This window comes from Buteo buteo, chromosome 1 (genome assembly GCF_964188355.1).
Source record: "Buteo buteo chromosome 1, bButBut1.hap1.1, whole genome shotgun sequence".
In the NCBI taxonomy this organism is placed as follows: domain Eukaryota; kingdom Metazoa; phylum Chordata; class Aves; order Accipitriformes; family Accipitridae; genus Buteo; species Buteo buteo.
In genome coordinates, this window is record NC_134171.1 from 50,529,623 (window position 1) to 50,556,526 (window position 26,904).

Sequence of the window (26,904 nt, forward strand, 5' to 3'; positions counted from 1 at the left end):
ATTACCATGGAAAACTGAGGCAAAGAAAATTGAGTACCTCAGCCTTCTCCATGTTGCTTATCACTAGTTTTCATGTCTTATTTATCAAGGGGGGGTATGTTTTCTTTAGTATTCCTTTTCTAGCCGATGTTCCTATAGAAGCCCTTGTTATTTGCATCCCATGCCAAATTCAGTTCCAGCTGTGACTTAGCTTTCCTGATTCCATCCCTACACATCCAGGCAGCATCCCTATATTATTGCCAGGATACATGTCCCTGGTTCCACTGCCTGTGCATTTCCTTCTTACACTTTAGTTTGACCAGGAGGTCCTTAGTTAGCCATGTTTGTCTCCTGCCCTCATTGCCTGATTTGTTCCACGTGGGAATCAAGACCTCTTGCACTCTAAGAAAAATGTCCTTAAAGAGCTGCCAGCTCTGTTCAGCTTCTTTGCCCCTGAGGGCAGTTTCCCAGAGGGTCCCATCCATTAATTCTTTAAACAACTGAAAGTTTGCTCTCCTAAAATTCAGAGTCCTGACTGTATTATTCACCTGGCCCATGTCCCTCAAGACTGTGAATTCCACCAGGGTGTGACTACTGCAGCTCAGGCTGCTACCAATCTTGACATCCCTAGTTAATCTGTGTTGGTAGGCAACAGATCTAGTAATTCTTCTCTGGTTATGCTATCACCTGGATTAAGAAATTATCCTCGATGCACTCCAAGACTTCCGGACTGCTTAGAGCTTGCTGTGCTGCTTCTCCAGCAGATGTCAGGGTGACTGAACTCCCCCAGCAGGTTCAGAGCCTGCAAGTGTGATGCCTCCTGTAGCTGAAGAAAGAACTCTTCATCAAAAAGCTCCCCTTGGTTGGGCAGCCTGTAGTAAACACCAACCATGAGGTTTCCTTTGTTGACTTGGCCCCTAATTTTTACCCATAAGCTCTCAACTTGTTCATAGCTGTTTTTCAAAGGCAGCTCTGTGGAGTCAGTTCATGGTTTTTTACACGGAGGGTGGCTGCCTGCTCCTCCTTCCTCGCCTGCCCCTTCTGAACAGTTTCTAGCCATTGATTGCAGCACTCCAGCTGTGTGATCCTTCCTACCAAGTTTTGGTGATAGTGATTATATCATAGCTTTATAGCTGCGCAGTGGCTTCCAACTCCTCCTGTTCAGTACCCATGCTGTGTGCATTGGTATAGAGATACTTCAGCTGGGTCACTGACTGTGTCACCTTTTTGCAGGAACATGCCCTAATTCCTTTGAGACATTTCACAGGTGTTTCCCTCTTGGTTCCTAATACAGCAGCAGACTGGCTTTTCTCTGTTGCTCAAAACTCCATCACTTTTCCCCGCTACTTGTCTGCTGCTTTCTCCTGCTGTCAGAACTCTCATTTCTGTCTATGCTGTTGGAGAGCACTGTTCTAATTCCCTTTACAATTTTTTGATTCAGCACAGCGGGGCCTAGTGTTGCTTTTGTAAGCTTCTGTTCATCTACTTCATACTACTGTGGTCGGCATATTTGTCTCTTGCTCTGTCTGGCCCCAACAAAGAACAAAACCAACATGCTGGTGCCTTGGGAATAAAACATTGTCTGGGGTAATGGGAAACTGGGATGCCCTGAACAAGAGAAGTAGGGAAGGCAAAATGATGGGAAGTGCTTGGAGCCATTGACTCACCAGGACTTCGGCTGGTAATGTTAGGAATACTCTAAACTAGAACAACGACATGATCAACCTTTTCAATTCCTGTCACTGGCATGTGTCCCTGTACTGTCCTTTCTTATGCCAACCAGAGCATGTCATGTCATTACATGATGAACTGAATTGGGCAAGTGATCACTTCTCTGATTTGTCTTGTGGTCTGACCAAATGTTTGCAGCCGCCCAAAGCAGGGTGAGCAGCCTAGGGCTGGGGATGGCAATTCTGCCAGCCTGGTCTAGGTGGAACTGTAGCCTGTAATAGTGCTGTCTTGCAGGGGGGCAGTTTTAAAATTCTTTGTAGTCCTTTAACAATTTATTTTTTTTTTTAATTTTTTTGTTTTTATTGGGAGTGAGAATAAAGGCTGCATGCTCTCCTGCTCTCTGCCTTGAAGTGTTGTCTGTTCTCATCCTACTAGAGATGTTCCTTATACCCATGGAACTTGGTGTTTGGACCCTCCCTTCTCCCCTTCAAGCTAAGCACTGTTCTGCATGGCCCCTTTGTCCCAAGGGTATTGAGACTAGCTGGACATAATTTCTCAGTTTAGAAGGTCCTTAGCCTCTGCCTCAAAAAAAGCAGCTCTCAGCCTGGAAGAGTCCACTCCGGTCTGCCACCTGAGCAATAAAACCCTACAAAGCAGCTGTGGTAGTGGTAACACAGGTCTTTGAAGTCTTAAGCAGTTAACTGTAGACACCTTTGTTGCTAGAGGTCCAGTCTTTACAACTTTTCCTTACTTGTCCTACCTGCACCCATGGGGACTTGTATTGTATTTCTCCCTGAATTCTCTTAGGGATTTAATTGCTCACCCTGCCTTTATTCTTCCTTTTTTGCTGCTTCTGTATGCTTTTTCATGTTTTTCTGTCTCTCCTACCAAATGCATTCCTGTCCTTCTGTCCCTGAACTGCCATCTGGTTATCATCTCTTCTTATCAATAAACTACCTGCAATGCTCTCAGGTATGTCTGGTTACTGCCTCTACACTACCCTAACTCTGAACTAAATCCTTTGGTGTGCTTAGCCTCTTTGCTCCGTAATCCTCTCTTCCTCAGCTTTGATGGCTTTCACTATAAAAGAGCAGTCAAGAGCATAGGACCTGCTCCTCTCCTTTTTTTCCAACTCCTCTTAGCTGAGCTGGCAGTGGTGTTTAAGGCCATGGATGTCATCAGGTCAAGTAGTGATACTCAAACCTTTAGAGCTGTGTGCAGCTTCTGTAGCGATAACTGCCTCTCATGTTTTCTCCTTGTAATTCTGATGGCTGATGAATATAGCCTTGTTCTTAATCATGCAGCAAAGACTGGGATTGCTCACAGAAGTGGAAGTTAATCAGTGATACAGTTGTGGCTAATGTTATTAGCTGTATCTCATATATTCAACTTTATGAAGCTAAGAGTAGGGTGCTACAAATTCTGTTCTGTGGGGTCATTTAGCAGAAAGGCTTATGTATCTGGTAACTTGCCAAAATGGGATTATTAGATGTGAATCGCAGAATTATAATTTCTAGGCAAGAAATTGTTCTTGTAACATGAGAAAAGCTTCAAAACCTCAGTGGTTTGATTTACATGTAGAAGTAGTTAGGGGAGAAGATGTATTTAGCATTGGCTGAAAAAAAGAGTTCAGAGTCCAGTGTGTTTTCTAGATGTTTTCAGAATGTGGAGGTAAATCAGCACATGATGTTTCTGGTGAAGTATAACTTGGAAACATGTCCTACATGGGACTAGTACTGAGGCGTGTGTGTTCCTGGGACCTAAGGTTAGTGAGAGACTGACCAGCTTTGAAAGTATCCTTTAGAGAGATGGAGGATAGTGCATATGTTGTGAGTTAAAAGGAGGGCTTTTTCTTAGGCTGTTTTCTCTGTACCTTGATACTTTGGGAGTCAGTAGATAAAGCTACAGTAATATGGCTTGGAAAGGACCTTTAGAAATCTCCAGAAGGTGAAGTTGAAAAGAGGGAAAAAAGAATCTATACTAAAGTTAAGGTAGCTGGAAGGGACCATGAGCATAAGGCAGTGGGACACAGTGATAAAAGAACTGGTGGGGAGAGAGGAGGCAGTGGTAGAGCTGTGGGGAACTGAAGTCTCTGGAAATGTAATTAAAAGCAGTAGGCAGCTTTAAGTACAGATACTTCTGGAAGGTCTGCCTGTTGTTCTTACATTTTTCATGCAACAGTCAAGGGTTTGGATGTCTCCTTTTTTTGTACTTAAGTGCATCTGCTTCAAAACCCAATGTGAACTTTTCCATCAGCATTCCTCTAAGTACACTCAGGAAGCTTGTGGATGTTGGGCCTAGACAAAGAATAACAGAAATACTCTGATCTTTGATTGTGCCTAATATTGGAACAACCAGATTGATTTTTTTTTTTATTCCATTCTATTCCCATTGTATTTCTATCTTTCAATCAAAAATGTTTTCCTTTGGTGTACTTTTAACTGAGGCAGTATGAAGGAGGAACGGTTAAGTACTTGGGTGATGGTTTGTGTGTAGACAAACTCCCCCCCCTTTTTTTTTTTCTTCTTCAAATAAAACTTACTTCTCCCTTGTTCCTGTATAGCTACCAGGGAAGTTTTTGCCATACCTTGTTGGTGAAAATGCGAAGGTTGAAACTGCTATAAGTAAAAATGCTTGTTCTTGGTGGGTTTATAATTTGACAGCCAAATGAGGTAGTGTTGGTTAGCTTCAAAATACCTATGCCAGGAGGCTGTGGGCCAAGTGTTTAATTTTAGGATTCATCCTGCTGTAGCAAGTTGGCAGTAATCTGAAATGATTAGTGGTTGTAGTTCATGCTCTGTGCAATACCGTAACTGTTTTTTATTTTGTGGGAAGAATGTGGCCTTTCTTATCTCTAGTACGGATCTGGTATAATAGCAGTGTAATTAAATAAAGCATTTCAGATGGTATGTGAAGATCAGAAACTTGTATATTGTAGCAGTTGCAGTGAGGGTAAAAATAGAACTCTACCAGTCTATGTTTGTTCTATAGTTAAACTTACAGGACTTTGATATCCATACACAATATGAAGATTCAATTAAAAGAGCTTCTTTACGCTGTTTATACAATATGGTCTGTAGGAAAGGCAAGGATAGCCAGGTAATAGTATTGCTAGATTATTAACGGCTCTGCCTGCGGTACAGAGAAATAATATACTCCAATGTCCCCACTGTCCAGAGGAAATAAATCAGCATATCAAAACATGCTAACTAACAAAGTTCCAGGAGTGAATTTGTGTGCACACCATCCTTACGCTTGCCTGTTAACAGTGGTCTCTTGACAGAAACTATTGCCACATTTCATTTTCAGGCTACTCAGAAACCATCCTCTAAAACCAGTGTGCAGTATTTGAAATCCAAAATAGCTACATTTATCTAGAATGGCTTGTTCTGTTGTGTTTCTTTATAAAGGGAATGTTTTTCTCAAACAGGAGATCTATCTTGACGGTTTTACACATCCCTCGTGCATTGAAAAGGAAATTCAGAGAGACACACTGTGTCTAGATCTCAAATACCCTGTGGTTAGAAGAGACTTCGTGTTGGGCTAAAGTGTTAAAGGTTTTGAACAAGCAGGAGAACATTCAATTAGAAGCTACCTATGGTTTGCCAGGTATGAAAGTACAGCTGTGTTACACCGATAGGCTAAACATCAAATGCTGGATTTCTTTTGTTAATTCATGTTGATGACAACATTGCTCACTTGGATATCTTTTTGTGAGATTATGCACTAAAAAAGTGTGGAGAGGATAGAATTGAATAGTCAATAGAGGAAATGTAAGATAAGACTGCCTTTGTGACCTGAATTTGCTTCCTTTTTTCATCTGCATTCTGATACAGTCTTTATTTATATGATGGGTTTCTTCTCCCAAGATCCCACTGCATTCATTTCACAGGGTAGATCTGTGTCTAGGTCTGAATAAGGTAGCTATCTGCAGGACTATACCCTTGGCTGTTGGAGAGGCTGGAAGGGTTATGACGAGTGGGATGAGTGATTGCAGAGACAAGAAGGACAAGTCTCATGGTTACAGCAATGGAGTTCTAATAGGTTCTTTTTCTGAACCTAGTTTGGCCACTTCAAGTGCATGTTCCACAGGCAGTCACTAATTCAGGGTTTTTGCAGGCAACCAACTTAAGCGCTGTTAGTAAATTTTTAGTGTATTTCCCTGGGTTTTTGAAAAACTAAAAACCTGACATAGAAATTGTGTGTTGTAAGCCATGCCAAAACCCTTCATGGTTCATTAGCATGACTGAACAGGTTAGATACGCTGCATTGTCTTTTGTCATTTTAGCCAGGAGAGGAGCTGAAAGCAGTATTGTGTTGTCATCTTCTCTGTGTGCCAGCAGAAGTAGTAGGGAAGCCCCCTTGGTTGGTTTGCACCAGACTGAAGAATTAAGAGACTTGAAAATCTGTGCTTCTGTTTTAACATTGGGCTCTGACAGCTGTAGATCCCTCTGACATCTTTACACCTGTTACCTCTCATTTTTCAAAGTCACCTTTCTTGCACCCTAACCTGACTTAGCTTGGCTTCACATGCTAGTCAAAACCTCCAAACTCCAGTCAAATCCCAGTCATTACTCTCTCCTGGTCTTTCTTCTGGGACTTTTTATCTGAGCTATTCTCTTTTCCCCTGCCACATCTTCTTGTTCAGTTTTCTCCCCTAGCTCTTTGTCCCAGGCTTTTTGCCATGTGAATCCTTCACTGTCTTCTCATCCAGTCTGTGCTGTTTCATCATTTTGTACTGCCTGCTTTCTCTTGATAGACGCTTTGTTGCTGGGTCCCACCCTTCCCTGATGCCTTTTGGGACAAAGGGCTTCCCTCTCTGTTGGAATATAGATTTACTAGCAGGGTCCAAGAGAATAGAGACAGGACTACTGAGTGTGTCTCTCCAGACTTGCTTTCTGTACTGCCTACTGTGTTTAAAAAAAATCTGCAAAAAGTCCTGTTCACCACTTCCTGCTGGAGTGTGCCGGACTGGCTTGTGAGGCTGGCTCAGAGTCAAACCTGTCCGTGAGTAAGATCTCTAAGGGGGGTGGTAGCATGTATGGCATAGGTGGGCATCTTCAGAAACGTAGGTGCCAGATCTTAACAAGCTTCTGTGAGCACATGCTAGCTGTTTTGTTGGTTGGTTGGTTGGTTTTTTTCCATTTTGGTGTCTTCATCTTGGCATAGGGGAAAAAAAACCAACACACCAGCAAACAAAAAACCTACTAGGAAAAGCCCAATCTGTCTACTTGAGTCTTCTTTCAAAAACATGAGACAACTGCACCTTCTTGGCAAAGCAGAAAATAAGTCAATTTATTAAAGCACCAGACTTCGGCAAAAATTCAGCTTAGGGCAAGCATGTAGCATAGCTGAAATACATTAAATTTGGCAATGTTAAAAGCATTTAAAGTCAGACTTGTATAAGAAAAGAGGTTTGAATATAAACAATACTACCAGTTCAAATTTTAATTTAGAAAAAAGTTTATCCCTGAAAAGCCTCTTGCTGTTTAAAGTGATAACATGTAATATAATACTGGTAATTACTTTTGTTCTGGATTGGGTTATGTTTTTTCCTGGAGAATTCTGTCCATTAAGTGTTTCTATACCCTTAGTTACAAGTGCAAGTATTTCTTTGTCTTGACTCCTTCAGTCCAGCTGTATCTCAACAGACATGGTTACATGAGCAACCATGAATGTTTTCTGGTTTTTATTATTTGTCTCCTTGACATTGAGTCTCTGCACCCCTGTACCCTGTCCTGTTATTCACATTTGTGCAAAGTGAACATGTATCTGTTGCTCTGAATTTGTAATATGTTGTGCTTATTTTGCACGACATTTGGGAAAATGAAGAATTGAGGCCCTTTTGTGTCAGACCTCTAACGTTGCTGTGGGCTTTGTTTTCCAATTCTGTAGAAAATGCCTCGATCTTGAGAGGGGGTGGCCTGAATTGCATTGTTACTATGTTGTTTCTGATCAAAAGAGTTTACAGGTGAAATAGTGTTTTCTTTTTTTTTTTAATGAGCTTTTCCAGATGATAATTTACTGTATCAATGCCTTCCTAGCCATATGGTTTCATATTGCATTCTAAGTATTTTTATGTACTTGAATTTTTGTGTTAAAAGGCTTAGCAGGGAAAAAATAGCAGTGAGAATAATAGTCTCTGAACATCTTACTCTATTTGTTACACTTCTTGAAGGCAAGCCAGTATGCTGTGGTTAAGATTTTGTGTGCAAGTGAGGAGCCACTGAAAGGCTGGAGTATTAGTGATTTACAGAGGCGGGGTGACTTGGGATATTCGGCAGGAAAAGGAACAGGAGTGGTAACAAGCGGCAGTAGTGGTAGTAAAGGCAGGAGCAGGTTCCACAGCAGATTTCCCAGTGTGAGTCAGTGAATGCACAGCTTCCCAGCTAGCTGTCAGGAGGAACCCAAAACTGAGTATTGCAAGAGATTCGGGGTTCATGTTTATCATGCAAAGTCATGTGATCTTACTATGTCTTAACTTGCCAACTTAGCCTTACTCTGAGGAAGATCCTTTGCTGCAGTGCTTAACACACACACACAAAAAAAACAAGAGGGGGGGGGGGGGGAACCAGAAGGAAAAACAAAAAAAATTGTGCAATGTGTTTTTATGCCTACATCATGCCGACGAGACACTTAACAGTAAATGATCTGTGTATACCAGAGGTAAGATACTGTTTCTGCTTTCCCTGCACAGTGCTGCTGCAGCACGGAGCTGATCCAAACATTCGTAACACCGACGGGAAATCTGCGCTGGATCTGGCAGATCCTTCAGCAAAAGCTGTACTTACAGGTAAGATGCATGCATCTCTTAGCAGTGTTACCTGTAGTTCATTTTGTGTGTATAAGTTCAGCATCATAAGACCCTTCTGCCTTTTTTGGTTTTTCTGTTGTGTAAGAGCATTTTAAAACTGTCTTTTACCAGATTTCATATTGATGTAACTGTTGTTATTCTGCTGTGCTGTTATAGGTTTGCTTATTCTACTTATGCCAATGCTGTAATTTTCTGTTATAACATCATTCATTATTCACTGTGTTTCTGTGTTTTTTTCTTTTTAATTGCTACCCAATATACAGATTGAATGGGACCCCCCAACCCCTGCAAAAAAATGAAGAAAACAAATCAGGTCAATTGTTTTAAGACCTTCACTGTTGAGCCAGCAAGGACGTTTGTATAACTATAAAAGTACCTGTGATCTGAAAGAGTACCTGCTACTGATTGCAGAGATCAATAGTTACATTATATTTTGCTGCAGATTCACATGCTACCTTTTCCTTCCTCTTCCTCATTAGTCATTTTAGGTAGAACTCTTTCTCACCCACCAGTTTTTTTCCTTTTTAGGGACTGTTAGCTGCCAAACAGTATGTTTCATGAAAATACAGATAGAACTTCATTTTTACACAGCTTTGGGTTTTTTTTTTTTAATAAATTAACTGTTATGGCATACCAGTAACCATTAAAAGTATAATATAATAGCCTGTCAAATCTGTATCAAGAAATACATGGTCCTCTGTGCTGATTTTGACATCTAGGAAATAATGTTTAGAACAAAGTAATCTTGGATTTTAAAATATATACAATTAGATTTATAGAATGGGGTTCAGCAGCTGCGCTTCATTTGAAGAAATAGCTGGGTTTTTTCTTTTGCCTTTATTTCCCCTATTCTCTCTCTCTTTTTATTGACAGCTTAATTTATAGGTTATGTGCTATGCAACACCCGTATTCATTCTTCAGATTATGTTCAGAGCACACCAGCTCCCTTCACTTTGTCAGGAACATTTCCTCATCTTTTTCCAGTGTGCTGACTACTATACATAATTATCTACAGCTCTGCAGTGATTTGAGAATGCCTTTGGAACGGTGCACTTTAAACACATACGATTTAGTTTAATTACTCAGTGTCAAATTTAAACACGTTCCTGCAGTGTTAACACTAACGTTAGCTGTGCTAAGCAGGTTAATCTGACTTTCGACTGTTAATGGGTACAGTTGTACGGATGCTGAGGATGGAAAGGGCACCAGGGAGTCAAGGTACCTCAAAGGTGTTACTGGATATTTGGCATTAGTTGTGGGGAACTTGATACAGTTTGGGGGTTCCAGGCTCCGAGCTGGTCTTCAAGCTATGCTCAAAGATCAACTTCAGAGGATAGTAGAAGACTTAGAAAGGTCTATGATGGTGACTTCATGTGTGCTCCACTGAGTTCTCTGGGCACTAGATCGTCACCTTGTGCTTTAGGCAGTGGAGAGGGCCATGTGTCATAGCAAACAAGTGTAGAAGGATTAGAAGCAGTCTTTTGAGAAAGTCCTGTCGAGTGCAGCAAGCACCCTGTGTCCCTGGCCTCACGTCTAATGCCTCGCACATGAGCATCCAGTAACTGCAAGCTTCTGCCACCAATGGATGTTACAAGGTTGTGTGTATAAACACACATGCACAGAGCCACTTCTGCTTCTATTTAGGTCTTTTATTGTTCATAAAAAGACATAATTTTTGTATGTGTTTATTCTTCCTAGCAAGAAAATCAGCTTTTGTTTTTATCAGCTTTGTCCTCAAGGTGGCTCTTGGCTACACTGGGCTCTCTCTATGCTGTGCACCTGAGCTCTAAGCTGTGTAAAGAGGGTTTGAATCTGGCTGTAGCTGCTGTATGATGCACAATAACTGAAAAAGCTGACACTGGATGCCATTTAAATGGAAACTTTCTATTAAGGGCTTAATTTTTCTGGATGCTGCCCTGCTTTCTAGTATCTCTATTAGGCTGCTACTTTCTTATGCATTTTTATATGTTGTTACCTTCAGGTCTTGCTTCATCCCTCTGGAATAAGGGGGCTTAAGGGATTTCTTAGGATCTGGCTGGCTTGGGATAATCTTTAGCTACAGCAATGCTTTGCAATTAGGTGCATCAGAACTTAAAGGTATTACTGGATTAAGGATGAGTAGGATGTATTAACTTAATTTTCACTATTTAATGTTGAATGGTGGGATTTTAGAAATGCTCATATTTAAAGCTTTTGAAAGTGGAGTGATCCTGAAAGCACAATCTGTAATTGTTACTGTATTTGCATCTTTAAACAGCATGCATGTCAAGGCTGTTCTCATGACATTATTTTGGGTTCCTTTTTCTATCAGTCTATGAATATAATAGACTTTTGCACATTGCTGCTGTATTGATTGGAGAACGAGGTTCCTCTTACTACTTTTTTGAGCAAGTATTTGCATAAGTTCATGCACTGATGTTAATCACTTTGTGAATGAACTATGATTATAATCTCTCTTTGATTTCCACCTTTGACTTAGCAAAAGTGAACAGAAAACTTGTTGGTAATTGATTAAATCTTTTCAATTTGTCAAAGAGTTCTGTATGTGTTTTAAAAGGAACATTCCTGCTGCGTAAAAAGCATTTCTGGTGTTCTGGCAGCAAATGCTGAATCCACAATGATTTGTTCTTTTCTGTCTCCCAGTCTACAATAATGTATAGTATCTTCTCCTGAATTACAGAAAGGGTATATAAGGCAATGGTTTCTGGGATGACTTCCAGCCATTTTCTTGCAACATTATCTTAAAATGTGTGTTTTATAAAGGATACATAATGCAAATGAAAGGCTAATATTTTGATGGAAACGGACTTTGAAAATTTCTTTGTAGATTAAAGTGAATTCTATAGAAATTAAACATCCAGTTTCAGCTTCTTTAAAAAAGGGGGGGGGAGGGGCAAAAAAAAAAAAGGCTGTATAATTGGGTTATCTGCTATTTACTGCTTAAATGGGAAAGCAGTCTTTTTTCCACTTCTGCAGGATAAGCAGCATTTGTGTGAGCCAAGCACTTCATGATTGAGAGGGTGAATATTTTTTTGTTTCTTCTTCCTCAGCATCCCTTACTGTTCCTGAATCAGGTTGTCAGAAAAGGATTGTAATCCTCCTCTTCTCTAGGCTGAAGTGGTAGTACAGACTCCAAAAACATATCGCATTTGAAAACCAGAGCTGTTACACATATCAGATTAATATCCTAGTTAATTTTATTTTAGTTTAATTGCCTTTGGGTGTGTGGTTTCTGAGATGGGGACTCATCTTTGCTGCCATACATAGCACTGTGGGACTCCCATCCAGAACAGGGCCTTTGGGAGCTTTTGCACTACAAGTCATATTAGTCTTCATTATTCTCTTACTCTGCTTATTGCCTCTTTAAACATTAATATCCTTTTATATGTTTTCTGTACAGTATATGAAGAGCGAACAATATTGTGAATGATTTATGGGAATGATTTATTTTGATTTTTACACAGTGATGCTTTTTTGCCACTTCCCCATATTATCTGCTATTTGGAAATGCTTTCTCTACATGAATGGTCGTCCTTTGTACTTGAGCAGTTTCCAAAGCTGTTAGCAGGACCTGAAGGCACTTTGATTGGATAATATGTTCTTGACTGTTCCATGCCACTGTTTTGCAGAGTTGGTTTTGGCTGGTTTCAAGAGTTACTCCCTTGAAACAGGTCAAAACGAAAAAAAGTTGGAAATCCTGCATCTACAGATTAAAGGAAGATTTCTTGGGTACGAAATAATGTCTGTTAATAGAATAGATTTTCAAAGTTAAACAAGACTCTGATCTTCCTACTTACTATGGAAATAATGTCTTTTACAAACAAAGTGCTTAGGTCCTATTGAGCATTTCTCACTTTGTTTTTTGGATGTGAAGGATAGCTTGATGAGTGAAAGTACAGCTAGGCTAAGGTTACCAGAGGCGTTAATGAGGATTCATGTTTTCATCTATTTGTCATATCAACTTTTTAATTTAAGTGGGGAGCATAGTCCATTTATTGAAATATATTTGCATAAATTTTTTAAAGTGAACTGCCATCTATGCACAATTTGCCTCCAAGAAAGGGAGAAATCTGGTATTTCACTACAAAAAGTTTACTGAACTTTAAAGAATGGAAAATGGATCCTAGGTGCAACTCATCCATTTTAAAATTAGCAGGAAGAGAAGAAACTCTTTTAGTTTGGGTTAGTTTTATTTTTACTGTGGCACCTTTACAGCTTGACCATCTCATATCCCAAACTTTTTCCTTCTGGGTTGATGGTATTTCCTTTCAGGTACTCTTAGGATTTTGAAGGCATTCTGGATGGACACTAGCACTTTATTTTGGGAGGTGCCAACCTCCTCTCCCTTTCCTTTTACTGATCTAATTCTAATAGTGTGCTCTGAAATTAGATCATTTGGACAAGCTGTAGTTTCTGTCTTTAAGAAACAGTATAATAAACATCAATGCAAAAGGAAAAGTGCTTTAATGGTCAGGAGGGCAGGTGCTGCTAGAATGGTTTGGGCCATCCATTTATCTGGGTCACTGTCCTTTCTGGTGGTGACACTGGGGTCTGCTGCTTTAGAGAAAAGTGCAAGAAACCCAGCAGTCGAGGAATATCTTTGCCCTGCAGAAAACTTACACCTTATTTCACATAGGCTGTTGGCATATGTCTTGAAGCAAGAGGTCTGAATGGCCTTTTCCAGCACTTGTTTGTGCTTTGAATGTATGTTTTTGTGATTGCTATTTGTTTAGCATTCAGGTAGGTCTACTCTCCTCATTTTTGTCAAGGCCTTCTCAGGAGGAAACAAGCCATCTGTTCTAGTTCACTGGTATGGATGTCATGTGATACTTTTACATTTGGAGTCCGTGGTGATGCTTTACATCTACTTTCTGGAGGATTATAAGGATTATCAGCTGGGGCATTACTCTTCCAGTCTTTGGAAAGATGTGGGCAAAACATACTTGTGCCACGTAAAGTCTACCATTTTGGATGGCCCTCATCTAGAAGCTCTTAACCATATGGATATATAAATCTTGTCTTCTGTTTTTAGAGAATATTATAACTGTGACTATCTTGTTATTTTTGTAAATATATAATTAAAAAAAAATAATCTCAATTAGTGCGTGGTCTAGTTCCCATTTTCCGCTTTGAAGGAAGTGCACAGGTTACTTGGCTGGCCAGGAGTGAAATGCCTTCCTTTCTCAGTTCTGGCATGGTCACATTTCAGTTTTATTTCTCATTTCTTTGTTTTCACAATGAGAGGAAAGAGGAAGAAAAAGTCCTTTCGTTCTTCTAGATGCCATGCCATACTTTGTGTGTGCTTCTGCTGTTTCCTCTTCAAGAGCAGCAGTCCTTGTTCTTTAGACTGTCTACATACAAAGTTCCGCTTCAGTGAAAATGAAGTTGCACTTTGGTGGCACTGCCGCTATCGCCAGTTCTCTTTCTGCTTCCCAGCACTGCATTATTATTTCAAGATGGCATATCTTGATTTGAGAACTGTGCTCTGGTATAACATCCAGTTGACTTCTGTAGTGATGATTTAATAGCTTTCATGGCTTTTTTTTATTCCAGGTTTTATTCAGGCTAAGTTTGGGTTTTATTACCTCTGTGATTGCAGAAGAGCTAAATGTATTATGGGAGCCTCTAAAGGAATTCTGAATTCTGAAGTTTGTGGCTTAGATTCCAGTATAATTCCAGATGATTTATATTATGCATGCAGTGCTTATTGTTTTAATTCGTCAGTACTCCTTTGGTCTACCCATTTTATTGCCCATTCTCTCAGTTTGTCTTAGGTCCTTCTAATTTCTTCATTTTTTTCTGCTAATTGAATAATTTAAATGTTTCCTTCAATGTGGTGGATGATTTTAACACAAGTTCCAGTGTGTTTTATCGTAAAGGAAACAAGTTACTCCTGCTTTTAAGTGTCTGATCCTTGGAAGTACTTTGGTTTTGATTCCATGACTACATAATTTCTTTAATCTCTTACTGAAGGACTTGTGCAAGGATTTACATGAGCCAGTCTGTATGTTTCGCTGCCTCAGTTGTCCGTTTCCATGCCTTAATGTGCTTGGATTTCTTCCTAGTATAACTTTAGCTCTGGATGCTCTTGTTTCATAGGGCTTAGTTTTAGGATAATGAGAGCTTCTCTTCTCTTTCCCCCTGCTCCCCATTTTAGACAAGCACTATCATCCTCATCTTTTGTTTAAACTTAGTTGTGTGTCTTGAACTGGCTTCTTTGGAATGTGGCTGTCTAAGCTAGATCAGATGACTTTTCCTTCTTGTTCGTATCCTATATTTAGGCAAGGAGTTAAATGTCTGTAGCCTGTTGTGCAGGCAGTCAAATAAGAAGGGGCACTGTGGGATTCAAGATTGGTGCTTTTATGAAAAGTATAGGTTTGATTTACACCATCCCCTTTGCCAGGTTTTTCACTCTTTCAGCTTTCCTTTTTACCATGATACCCATTTAGGATTATTTAGTAAGAGCTCTTTGAATGGAATCAAACTCTTAACTTGTCAAAGGAAAAAATTATCTTTTCAAAGCTTTCACGAAGCACCTCAGTGCAGTCTTTCAGCTCTCTGATTCTCAGCTCTGCTATTGTATAGAGTTTTGGATGCTTTGAAAGCTTTCAGAAATATGATGTACACAAATTTATTTAGCCTATACTACACACTGAAATTTAACAACATCAAACTCAAAAGAAGCTTTTCTTCCTAAGATTTGTTGTTATCCAAATAGGACAGAATAACAAATAAGATCTCTAAACCTTCTAAGTAAAGAACCCAAAATGTATTTTCCATGCTGCCCTAGGAAAAATAACAGCAGAAATGTGTAAGAAGCATTTCTATTTCCATAATGCATCAGAGCACTCATCTTTTTGTTTCCTTGCCTTGAGCACTGACCAATCTTATATGTCATTGAAATTTTTTCTTCTTCTCTAAATGTGGATTAGATAATTTTGTTTGTTGTGAAGGTTAGGATTTGTTTGTTGGTGGTTTTAGCATAGTCTATGTTGTACACTTCTTGCTATTAATAGCAATTTTTGCCAGTCCTGACACCAAATACTACTTTGATCTGCACTACACTTTTCCAGTGTCCATGGATAACTTTTCTGGATTGTTGCACCAAAATGGCCTTTTCACACTGTATACTGCATGCAATAGTAAGCCAGGGTGCAGTGGTAAGAAATGAGTGGGTGGAGAATGTTATGTAACTCATTTGTTTTGTTCTGTTTGTAAGTAGGATAGCCATGCTGCAGTTGTAACTATTTTAATGTAGTTTTTGTATACTGTCTTTGATTCTAATATGTAATCTAGTCTATAAGCAACCATAGAACTTTCTTGAAAAAAATTTTTAGCTAGCTAGATAATTCCTACAAACAAAAGCTCCCATTGCTTTTATCTCTTGGACTGTAACTTCAAGAGCAGTCTTTCATACTTGGACTGTTTTCTTCTGAAGGTGAAGCCACGTTTAAATTTTGAAAGTGATGAGCCACTCAACTGTGAAATCTGTAGAGTCTGTGAATGTGTGGACAAAACATTTAAGACAATTTTTTCCAGGCTGAACAGATGAATCTGAAAGAGTGTCAATGTTGCATAAGGAAAATATACTGACTAGGAAGTGGGAGAGGCAGACAATCTTAATTTTACCTTTTTATGCATATATTAGGACACAGACTGCTTACGAGACTGCTTACTGTTCCCCACTGCCTCATTCAGCAGGACACATGGCTGTGCACTGGGGAGGAATCAGGACTGCACAGTGAAGTAGTGTTGTCTGTATGGCTTCTGCTTCGTTTGCTGCAAAAGTTGAGAGCAAGAGTGAGAGGTGCAAGACAGGGGAAAAAAAAAGGTTGCATCTGTGGATAAGGCAGCTAAATATTTCCTTTGAAACAGGTTTTTTTTCTTGATTCTGACCAGTATTTCCACATGGTCTGGAGCATCATTCTAACATGCTGAAGAACAGTGGTTTGTTTTTTGCTATTCTAGTTCATCTCTGTTAGCAACTGAGTAAAGATTCATTGCATCCTGCCATAAAGCACGTAAGTTTGAAGTGACTCATGTGTTGCTTCACTGCCTCCCAGACAAGGAAGCACTGTTATAAAAGGTAGTATAAAAGTAATAAGCTGTTTTCCCCATTCTTTCTAAACTTGGTGATACCAGCTCATGCCCAATGCTATTCAATTTCTGGTCCCAGTTCCAGGACCCTGGCTTGTCCTTCTTAAGCTTCTTATCTTGGTCCCCACTTCCTGCCAACACATTCACATGCGTGCATATGTACACCCCTTACTTGAGAATTCCATCCTTCAGCCTGCCTCTTACTAGGCCTCTAGGTTTGGTTTTTCGTTGTGTGTGTGGTTTTTTTGGTTTTGTGGTTTTTTGTTTGTTTGTTTTTCCTGTCTCCTAATCCTGGTTGTCTTCTAAATTCTTCATCCAGAATCCACGACCACTTCAGGTCCTCTGTCCGGCTAGCATCCTGGCTCTATATCCCATTCTTCTCTTCCTTCCCTCACCTACATGTTCCCAGACAGTTTCCGGTATGAATTCTATTCTTGTTGTCTTGAGCTAGCAAAATAACTCCTTTGAGTGTTAAATAAATGCCCAGATTTCAAAAGAATTTTAATACCACGTAGAGATTGTATTATGTTTTGGATTATTAATTGTTGTAGCTCTCCAACCTCCCTCTTTTATGCCAGTCACTTCTTATTTTTCCTTACTTCATTTCCACAGGACCTGTTTTGGAGTTTGAGGAAGAATGCAAATTTTGGAATTATTTTATTTTAAATAATTTGTTTCTTTTAAAATGACTAACCTAGCCAGGTGCATGTGGCTTGAAAGGTCATGCTAGAATAATCTCAGTAAGAAGCATGGTTCTGATGCCCTGCTTGCAAGCCCTTACTCAGCTGAGGCCTTCTAGTAAGAAGCTTGGTCGAACTTGACAGTATGCATTTAAGGAAGATTTGCTATGTGTATATACCGAATTTAGTAATATTGCTAAAAGTAAATCCATAAATTGTTCTGATTGGTGGGGATATGTCAGCTTAGGGGAAGGTTTCTTCCAGTTCTTTCAAAGTGAAAAAGAGCTGAACATAAGTCCTTACAAAAGCTCTTGGTTTGGTCACATTGCTACTGAGTGCTGTGGCTGTGTTGGGCACTCTTTCTGTACACAGTGGCTGCACCAGTTTTGTACTCGTGAGAGCTGGCTTGTTTTTGCCAGCTGAGAAGTGTTCCCGCCTTGCCAGGTAACAGGCACAGGGCACATCCCGTGTTCTCTACGGCGCAGGGCACCTGGCTGGGTCAGAAGCATTTTTCCCCTTTAACTTTACTACATATGCGCTAGATGTGATTTAAGTTCAAGGATAAGACTTTAAAAAAGTAGTTAATACTCCTGAAATTTAAAGGGACTTGGGTTCCTGAGTTATATTTTATTAATGTAAATGATCAAGTGTTTTTAGGGCAATGTCTAGAAAGGAGAAATAAAATCGCTTTTTGCTTCCATTATTACGTTATGAGGCATTAAATGACTAAAAGAATTTTTGTACAAATTTATTTAAAAATGTCTTCACCTGTTGCTTGTGTAACTTATTTCTTTGAAAACCATTGTGGTAGTTCTCAAGTCCCTGCGGCTTCATTAACCTAAGATTTGAGATGGTGATTGTTCTCATGTAGTAGGAAATCCATTTTTAACAATATGTTTGAAAATTATATATATTATATTATATACTTAAGGTTGTGAAAGTCATCTGTGGATTTATTTGCAGTTCTTTGAAACTTCCATGCCTCAAGTTTTGTCTTGCCCTTTTGCTGATGCTGCCATTCTCATAGCAGGGTTTGAAGCACAACACGTGTTTGTCTCAGATATCCCATTTCACCCTAGGATGCCCGATCATAAACTGAACGGGGATGTGCACTGGACAATGCAGCATTTGTTGCTTCCGACAGTTCCTACGTGCTTTCCCATTTATGCAGTAAATAAAGCAGGTGTCCTGCAGATAAGATTTAGTTTGTTTATGCCGTCCTTATTCATATACTGAATGCAGAGGGTGAGTCAGGGATCCTGTGAGAGGGAAGGTGTGGTATGATCAAAGCAGAATGCCCATACATGCAAGTTGAGTTTAGCATGCATGGGAAGTCAACCAGATATTGGAGGGGAATGTGTTTTAATATAGACAGACCCCTCTAGCATCACCGTTTTCAGACTTTGCCCAGCATTCTCCTTTACTCCTGTCCCTCATTTGCCTAGGTGTCTTCTCACTTTCCGCCTATCTGTGTAATCCAAGCTGCAGTCTTCAGCAACCTACAGTTTAGACAGATGAGCTTGGATTTTTCAGACTGGCCATACTAGGCATTTCTTCTAACTTTGGATGACCCAAGTGTTCTGTCATGTTTCAAGTTTCTGCTCTGAAATACCCAGATGTTAAAGTTTCTTCTTAAAGAGGTTAGAAGAGGTTCTGTATTCTGTTCAAATACACAAAGCATTATGTATGAGTTTTGTGGACAGCATGAACACTCTTTGTCTTGTAGATGTGGTGCAACTCTTTTTAGGATAGTTTTAAAAATTAGATTGAGATAGGCAAGAAGAATTTCAGCCTGAAGGATTCAAAGTTGGCAGAATTACAATGGAAACTAGTCTTTAAATCATAGTTAAATAACCTTTAGTTGCCTAGCAGCTATCAGAATTGCTACCAGCTCTGTCTACAATTAGTATATTGATAAGAGTAATATTTCTTGGATGCAGCTTGTTTTGCTTTCCTGTACTTCTGAGCTTAGACCACCTACCTTGAAGTCTTTTGAAATGAGTTTCAGGGCATAGGGGACTTTTATAATTGTAGAAATATGTAATGGAAATGGAATTGACCTGACTTGATGAGGTGATCTGACTCAGCAGCCTCAGATGCAGTTTACATTTTATGTGGCCATGGGTTAGTTCTTTGTTGTGCTGTACAAATCTTTCCAGAGATGAATGAGGAGATATAAAAAGCTTGTACTTAGTATCACGTAACTTACACCATCACTTCAACTGGCCTGTATTGACAGGCCAAGTGCCACAGGTTTGATGTGGTGCATCTTCAGTGCCTTGACATGAGCCTGGTATCCAAACGTTGAGGCCATCCACTCGACTTGTTCTGTTGAAGGGGCAGTAAATTGTGAAGGGAAGGGGAGGAAGGTAATCTAAAGCAAATACCTGTAACCTCTTCCTTATTGGACTGGCTGCAAAGAATAGGTTGAACCTGTAAGAGACTCAGTTTTCTTTCTAGAAATAGTCCAGATGTCCCTCTGCAGTTGACTATAGCACCATCTGGAGTCTGAATGTGGACGATTGGTGCATATATCTCTACTTAAAGCATATACTGCATATAAGATTGCAACAGAACAGCATTGCTTCTGTTGTATTTTACACATGCTTTTTTATTCTGGAGAAAGTTTATGTTGTTTTATACTGGGGGTGTAGTGTGTGGGGAGCATTTTAATTCTCATGCGAATGTACACATATGTTTATATTATCAACAAAAATGAGGCAATTCTCATGTGTTAGGCAATGACAGTATTGTTTTTACATAGTTAAAGTTACTGTCAAAAGTGTTGTTTTCCATTGGTGCATGAAGAGGCTTCTAAGATGGATGCTTCTCAGTGAATGGATGTTTTACTGTTATAAGTTTCTGAATAAACCAGTAAGTTTCTACTAAACTGGGTAGCCATTTCAGTCGTGACTAATTCATTCAAGCTATCACAAATAATGTAAGTGTTGACTGCTAAGACTCAGAAGTCCCAGGATTTGGAGTCTTATGAGCTTGTGTTTGCTTCATCTTTCCCTTTTCTGGAGCGGGGGAAGCAGTCTCAATGACTATTTTTTTAAGCAACTATTAACTTAATTATTTAATTGTCAAAATTATTTAATTGTCAAACAAAAATCATCCTCAACTTATCTTCACTTAGAACAGAGCTTAGATATGCTAAAACCCAAACAAACCAAACTGTATTTATATTCTCCAAGGAGGCTGGAGTAAGAAAGGAGAAAAAACTGCTTCCATAGTGTTTGTCTTATTTCTTAATTTATCACTGAAAAGCAAACAGATCCTGTGGTGAATAATGCTGATGCATGCACTTGAATTTCATAGAATATGTTGTATTTTAGATAGTTTAGGTAGCACTAAAAAATTTTTCAAGTAGCTGGGCGTTGCAGTTTTTAAATTTAATTGTGTGGTGCCAGTATGTGGATCTGTGACTGAAGAACATGGAAAGTTTAGTTTAAGATGAGGAAAATCAGGCTGAACTGTTTTTGAAAACTTTGAGTACTTTTGTTTGCTGAAAATTTCAGGCTCAACAGAAGATTTATTAGCTTAATTTCATGCTTTCTATTTGTTGTGATCATTAAATAACAATCAAGGCTGTCTCTGTGTGATGAGAGATCACTTGTTATAATTCAATTTTCACTAGGAAGAATAAGTATTAGCATTTAAATTGAAATTGCTAATTTCCTTTTGCATATGTCCTTAGGGTTCAATCCTGCCAGATGCTGAGCCGCTCTAGGAAAGATCTGGGGTTAAGTTGGGGTTTATTCAGACATTTAAATGTTGCTTGCTGAAGCAGGGCCACAATGTTCACCATCTGTGGAGTGAAGATGGAGGCCATTCCAATGAAGGTCTCACAGGGTGCTGTTCTGCTCTGGGGTACTATGGGTGACTTGAGGCCAGTGGCTGTAGTCTGCATCTTTTGAGTAGACAAAGCCTTGTTCCAGATTTTATAAAATAAAATGCGTTACTTGTTTAAAGTGGTTTTTTTTTTTCTGCATGCAGTTATTTTAGGAGAAGCGTAATATGTGGGTAGAGAGGAATAAAGCAGGTCAAAGCAGTATTTCCCATCAGAGTAGTAAGCAGGCAGACCCATTGTTTTGCATTTTCTTTTTTTATTGTCTTCATGGACAAAAGAACACGGGTGGGTTTTTTCTCTTAAAAAATTTAAGTTAAAATTTCTGAGCTGTGGAGAGCATGTCTTTAATGTGATGGTTCAGTTTTCATAACTTTGTAAACACTATCCCTGATGGCTATTTATGAAACTGTTGTGTTCAGGCATGAAAAGCCAGGACTTGTCCTTCAGACCACTTGTGTCTGTGTGAGTCAGCCCTTTCTGTGTGTCTGTCTAACATACTTCCTGGCTACAAGATGTCTGTCTTGGTGCTCTCCGTAGAAATGGGGCCTCACAGTTGAAATGCCTTTAGTCCTTTAGGCCTTTAGTCCATGGATCTCTTTCCTCTCTAGTTTTTCCCCACAGCCTTTCAGTCACTGCAGTGCAGTCTTCCACTTTGGGGGTGTGGTTCTTCACAGTGGCACTGGCAAGAACCTCTGATAATTCAAGGGCATACAATGAGCCTTGGAAATCTTCCTACGTTGATTTCTCTTTTCTGCAGGCTGCACAAGGGACACACAGAACAATATCCTTTTTCTCTAACTCTCTGTATCTATCTTTGGTCCCCTTTTGTAGAAATGAACATTGTTGCTTTTTCTTCTTAAAGTTCAACAGTTATTTTTTCTTATTTCATGACTAGAGCTGGTTTTTCTAGGTGGTGGACTATTTCTTCCCATACTTACTGTTCATCCAAAGCCCACCTGATGAGGTGAATTGCTGCCTTTTGTTTGTTTGTTTTTGTTTTGTACTGCTTTTCTGAGGGTAGGGGAGAAAAAAGATTTCACTTTGTATCAGAGCTATTGTCAGTCTTTTGTGGATGTACTATGTGGAGAGTCTTTCAGGGCTACTGGTGTTTTCTCTGAAATTAGATTGAATTTGTCATTTGTACATGGCTGTTTATCAGACTGTCATGAAGGTTCAATGTTTAATTTATAATACAGCAAAAATTATATTAAGACTTATGCTAAACCTCTGTGTAATCCTTTGGGAGGTGATTTTAAAAAGCATGACCTCATTGGGATGCAAGAGGTCATCTATACCTCTGAAAATGCATCAGCTGTGGTCTTTCTTTATCATTACTTCTTTCATACATGAAAGAGAAACTCTGGCAACAAAGATTCGGCCTTCCATGTTTCACAAGCCTGTTTGTTTCCAGTGTGCTTTAGAGATTTTTTGAAATTACATTTTTCTTTGTGATTTGTACCTAATTTAGTTGCATTTATTCATATGTTTTATAACTTTCCCCTGTAGTGCAGTGGGACTGTTCTTATGTTTAAAAGGACTATATGATTAAGTGCTTTACTTGGTTGTTGGCATTGAATGGTTTCTAATTTTAATGTGATAGTTAAGTCTATTGTCAGTCTTGCACAAAGATGCAAAATTTTGAATTGGTACCATATTATTAATGGAAAATTTTCGTGCATCTGGCAAGCTATAACATAGATTAAGCAAAACTCTTTTGGTGCTTTGGAAATGTGTTCATAAATTGTACTCAATTATGTTGTGACACTTAGACAACCAGAATTAGAAACAGTAGACCATAAAGTATGAATGTATGTGTTCTATGCTATTGATTATTTTTCATAAATAGTAAGTATCAGAAACCTTTGTTTTCCACGATGCTTCTTCTACTCCTGTTCCACAAAGGTAGTTACATTTTTGTTCAATAATAGGTTTCAGTGGTAATTTAAAGACTGTGTAGCTGAGACTTGTTATGTATATGATATATAGACACTAATGTAATTTTACTTTTCCTTGGAACTGCTTACAGGCCCAAAACTTGGACAAAAGAGGATTTATCCTCTGTTGTAATTCCCATAGTCTAATAATGTCCCTTTTATAATGAAAGCAGCTGTGTCCTGATATTTTATTAGTCTGAAACGTTTTAGATTCAGCTTCCCTCTTTATGGATAACAAATCTATTTCTCTGCTGCTTTGTTCCAGACTCCACAGATCCTACTGGTTTGAGTGATAAAAGTGTTTCCATAATTTTAGAATTTATTAGGCCATACATGACTCGTGTATTTTTCATTGCTGCATGTATTAGTCCTTTGAAACAATTTGGGAGATGACTTGTGGCAGCAGAAATTCTGTGATTAGGTCAGCTAAGTTTTGATCTTTGAGGGCTAATCACAAGAAGCAAGTTGTAGAGTTAGGGCCTAGATCAGCAGTAAGAAATACAAGCTGTCTCAGTGGACAAGAACTGTTCTATAAAATAAAAACAAATCAACCCTCTCACATTTATCAAGTAGAGAAAAGGAGTACAAAATACTTCCATGCCCTCAAAAAGAGAGAGTGAGCCTGGAGTTAATTCTTTCCTCTTCCGATTTCCCTTGCTTCTATGCATGTATAGATGTATTGCTCATTGAAGAGGACTGTGTCGATGAGCAACCTGTTTTTAACTGTCTCCTTTTAGTGCTTCATTGGGAAATTGTTTTCCTAACTCCAAGCTTATTCATTTGGAAATGGCAACTTATATAGCTGTGGCTGAGAGAGTTAGGACAGCTTGGGTATGTGGGAAGGATCCCCTAGGCTCTACAGGGCATAGGGCAATGACATCCATGTTAAGTCTGAACAAAGTCTTTAGAAGTAGATATAAAATGGCATTGGTATTTAATTGACACATAGATGTAATGGTCCACCTCCACAGAACGACTGAAACTTCCCTTATTAAAACCTCAGGTCAATTATCATTTATACAGTTATTTCAAGCAAGTTTCTACTAAGGTGTCCTTGTCAGTAGTTACTAAAAGTTACACCCATAGTAATTAAAATTGCAAGCATTTGATCATAATAGCAAAATCCAGACCTTGGAAGACAGGGGTAGTTGGCTCCATGCAAGCAGCAAACTGACAGCAAAGTTCATGTCACCAGGTCTCTCCCCCTGCACCTTCCCCAGTTCCCTGCAGTGCCTTTTATTGTTTTCAGACTTAACTTTGTTAGAAATGGGAGAAGGACCTGAGGCTTATTCCCTGCGTTCATTCTCCTTACTGCCTTTTCACATTTCTATTTGATATACCTTGTTTCTGGATAAGGTGCCCCTAAAAATTAGGTGCCTCTTTTGCTTTCCACAGACCATTGCTGACGTGTGGAAAAGGCAGGCAGACCTGACAATCTGGAAGACAACAATACAGGGCGTGCCTAAGATTTATTACTTATGTGTTGTGATGAGCATATTGTTTACAGCAAAGTAGTGGTGGGTTTAATTAGAATCACTAGACAGTACTGTTGTCTTGAAATTTCAGAAAAATGCCATTTTATACAAAGCCAGTAACTTTATTCTTTATTTCTGGTAGACAGAAACACTGTTCTCCACGCTCCTGAAAATAGAGAAAGGAGCCATTGAGCATAGGGAGCTGGTCGTCTTTTGACCAATCCAAAAAAGTCTGTATTGCCTTGAATAATGATATTGACCCATACAGGAATTAATATATCCTGCGCTGTTTGTCAAAATGGTGAACCAAGAGTCCTTTGGGGAATAAACAGATGCAAATATGTAGACCTGAGGAAAACCTACACAGGGCTAAAGGATGTGTAGATTTTTTTCTTTCTATTGCCATTTGTTTGAGGAATAAGACTCACATTTGTTTAATCATGGAGTTATAGTAGATAGTGAACTCTTCAGATGTTTGTTAATCCTAAAGTTAAAAGGAGGCTGAAAGAACTGGGCATCCTCCTTTTTAAGAAGAATTCTTAAATTGGTCCAGCAGTACCCTCAGTTTACTTTACATGTAAGCCATGAGTTGGTGTTCTTTGTTTGTTTCAGGGTTTCCTGGACATCTGAAAGATTGACCAAGACCTGTTAATCATTCCCTTGGTAACTTGTTTACTGCTTCAGCATGAGTTCCCTCCCCACAGGTTACAGTCCTTCATGACCTTCTCCAATGTGGGTCCTTCCCACAGGCTGCAGTTCTTTAAGAACTGCTCCAGCATGGGTCCCCCATGGGCCACAGCTGCCAGAAAACCTGCTTCTGTGTGGGCCCTCCCCAGGCTGCAGCATCCTTCAGATCACATCCACTTGCTGCGGTGTGGGGTTCTCCATGGGCTGCAGTGTGGATATCTGCTCTGGCATCGTCCTCCATGGGCTGCAGGGGGACAATCTGTGCCACTATGGTCTCCTCCATGGGCTGCTGGGAATCTCTGCTCCAGCACCTGGAATACCTTCTCCCTCTCCTTCTCTGACCTGGGTGTCTGCAGGGCTCTTCCTTTTGCGTTTTCTCACTCCTCTCTCACAGCTGCTGTGCAGTGTTTTTTACCCTTTCTTAAATATGTTACCACAGAGGCACCATCAGCATCACTGATTTGCTCAGCTTTGGCCAGTGGTGGGACTGTTGGAGCCAGCTGTAAGTGTCTGTGACCAGCACAGGGCAACCCCTGGTCCTTTCTCAGAGAGGCCATCCTAGCAGCACCTCCTGCTACCAAAACCTTGACACCTGCACCCAGTACAGCTTGAAAGCCAGGTAGATGAAGTCTCTTTTTGGCCACATTGAGACTCAAGTTTGTTAAAAAGCAGTGTTACCTTCAGCTCAAAAAATGCGCCTCCGCTGTAATGATTGATGTCTGCTGTGTGCCATGTATTATATATACAGTGCCATCAGGCTAATTTGAAATAGGATCATCTGGAGTTTAACCTCAGTTATTTGACTTTGCCTGTACCAGAAAGCCCCTTGAGTCCATGGTGTAAATATATCAGTCATTCTGCTTCTATCCAGCACGTAATTTTGTCTGTAATATATTTGTCATCTTTTTTTAAATTTTTTTAAATCATCTTTATGTGAAGAAAAGTTTCCATCTTTTCTTTTTCCACTGTAAAACAGCCTAAATTTTTTGAACTGGCTGGATGGTTGCACTCAAACAGTTGCGGTCAATGGTTCAATGTCCAAATGCAGAGCAGTGGCGAGTGGCATTCCTCAGGTGTCAGTATTGGGACCGACGCTGTTTAACATCTTTGTCAGCGACATGGACAGTGGGATTGAGTGCACCCTCAGCAAGTTTGCCAACAACACCAAGCTGTGTGGTGCGGTCGACACACTGGAGGGAAGGGATGCCATCCAGAGGGACCTTGACAGGCTCAAGAGGTGGGCCCATGCAAACCTCATGAATTTCAAGAAGGCCGAGTGCAAGGTCCTGCACGTGGATCAGGGCAGTCCCAAGCCCAAATACAGGCTGTGTGGAGAATGGATTGAGAGCAGCCCTGAGGAGAAGGACTTGGGGGTGTTGGTTGACAAGAAGCTCAGCATGTCCCAGCAATGTGCATTTGCAGCCCAGAAAGCCAACCGTATCCTGGGCTGCACCAAAAGAAGCATGACCAGCAGGTCAAGGGAGGTGATTCTGCCCCTCTATTCTACTCTCATGAGACCCCACCTGGAGTACTGCGTTCAGCTCTGGGGCCCCCAACATAAGAAGGACATGGACCTGTTGGAGCAAGTCCAGAGGAGGACCATGAAGATGATCAGAGGAATGGAACACCCCTCCTATGAAGACAGGCTGAGTTGGGGTTGTTCAGCCTGGAGAAGAGAAGGCTCTGGGGAGACATTATAGTGGCCTTCCAGTAC

At 39.9% G+C, this 26,904-nt stretch overlaps 1 protein-coding gene across 3 annotated transcripts in view; it reads left to right on the plus strand.

Annotated features, from left to right (window-relative positions):
- The window catches only part of TNKS (tankyrase), a 143,765-nt gene that overhangs the window by 26,657 nt on the left and 90,204 nt on the right, over nt 1–26,904 (plus strand). For all 3 annotated transcript variants that reach the window (XM_075030055.1, XM_075030065.1, XM_075030075.1), the window contains exon 3: nt 8,348–8,443. In XM_075030055.1, coding sequence (XP_074886156.1) covers nt 8,348–8,443 — 96 coding nt within the window. The remainder of the gene's footprint in view (nt 1–8,347; nt 8,444–26,904) is intronic.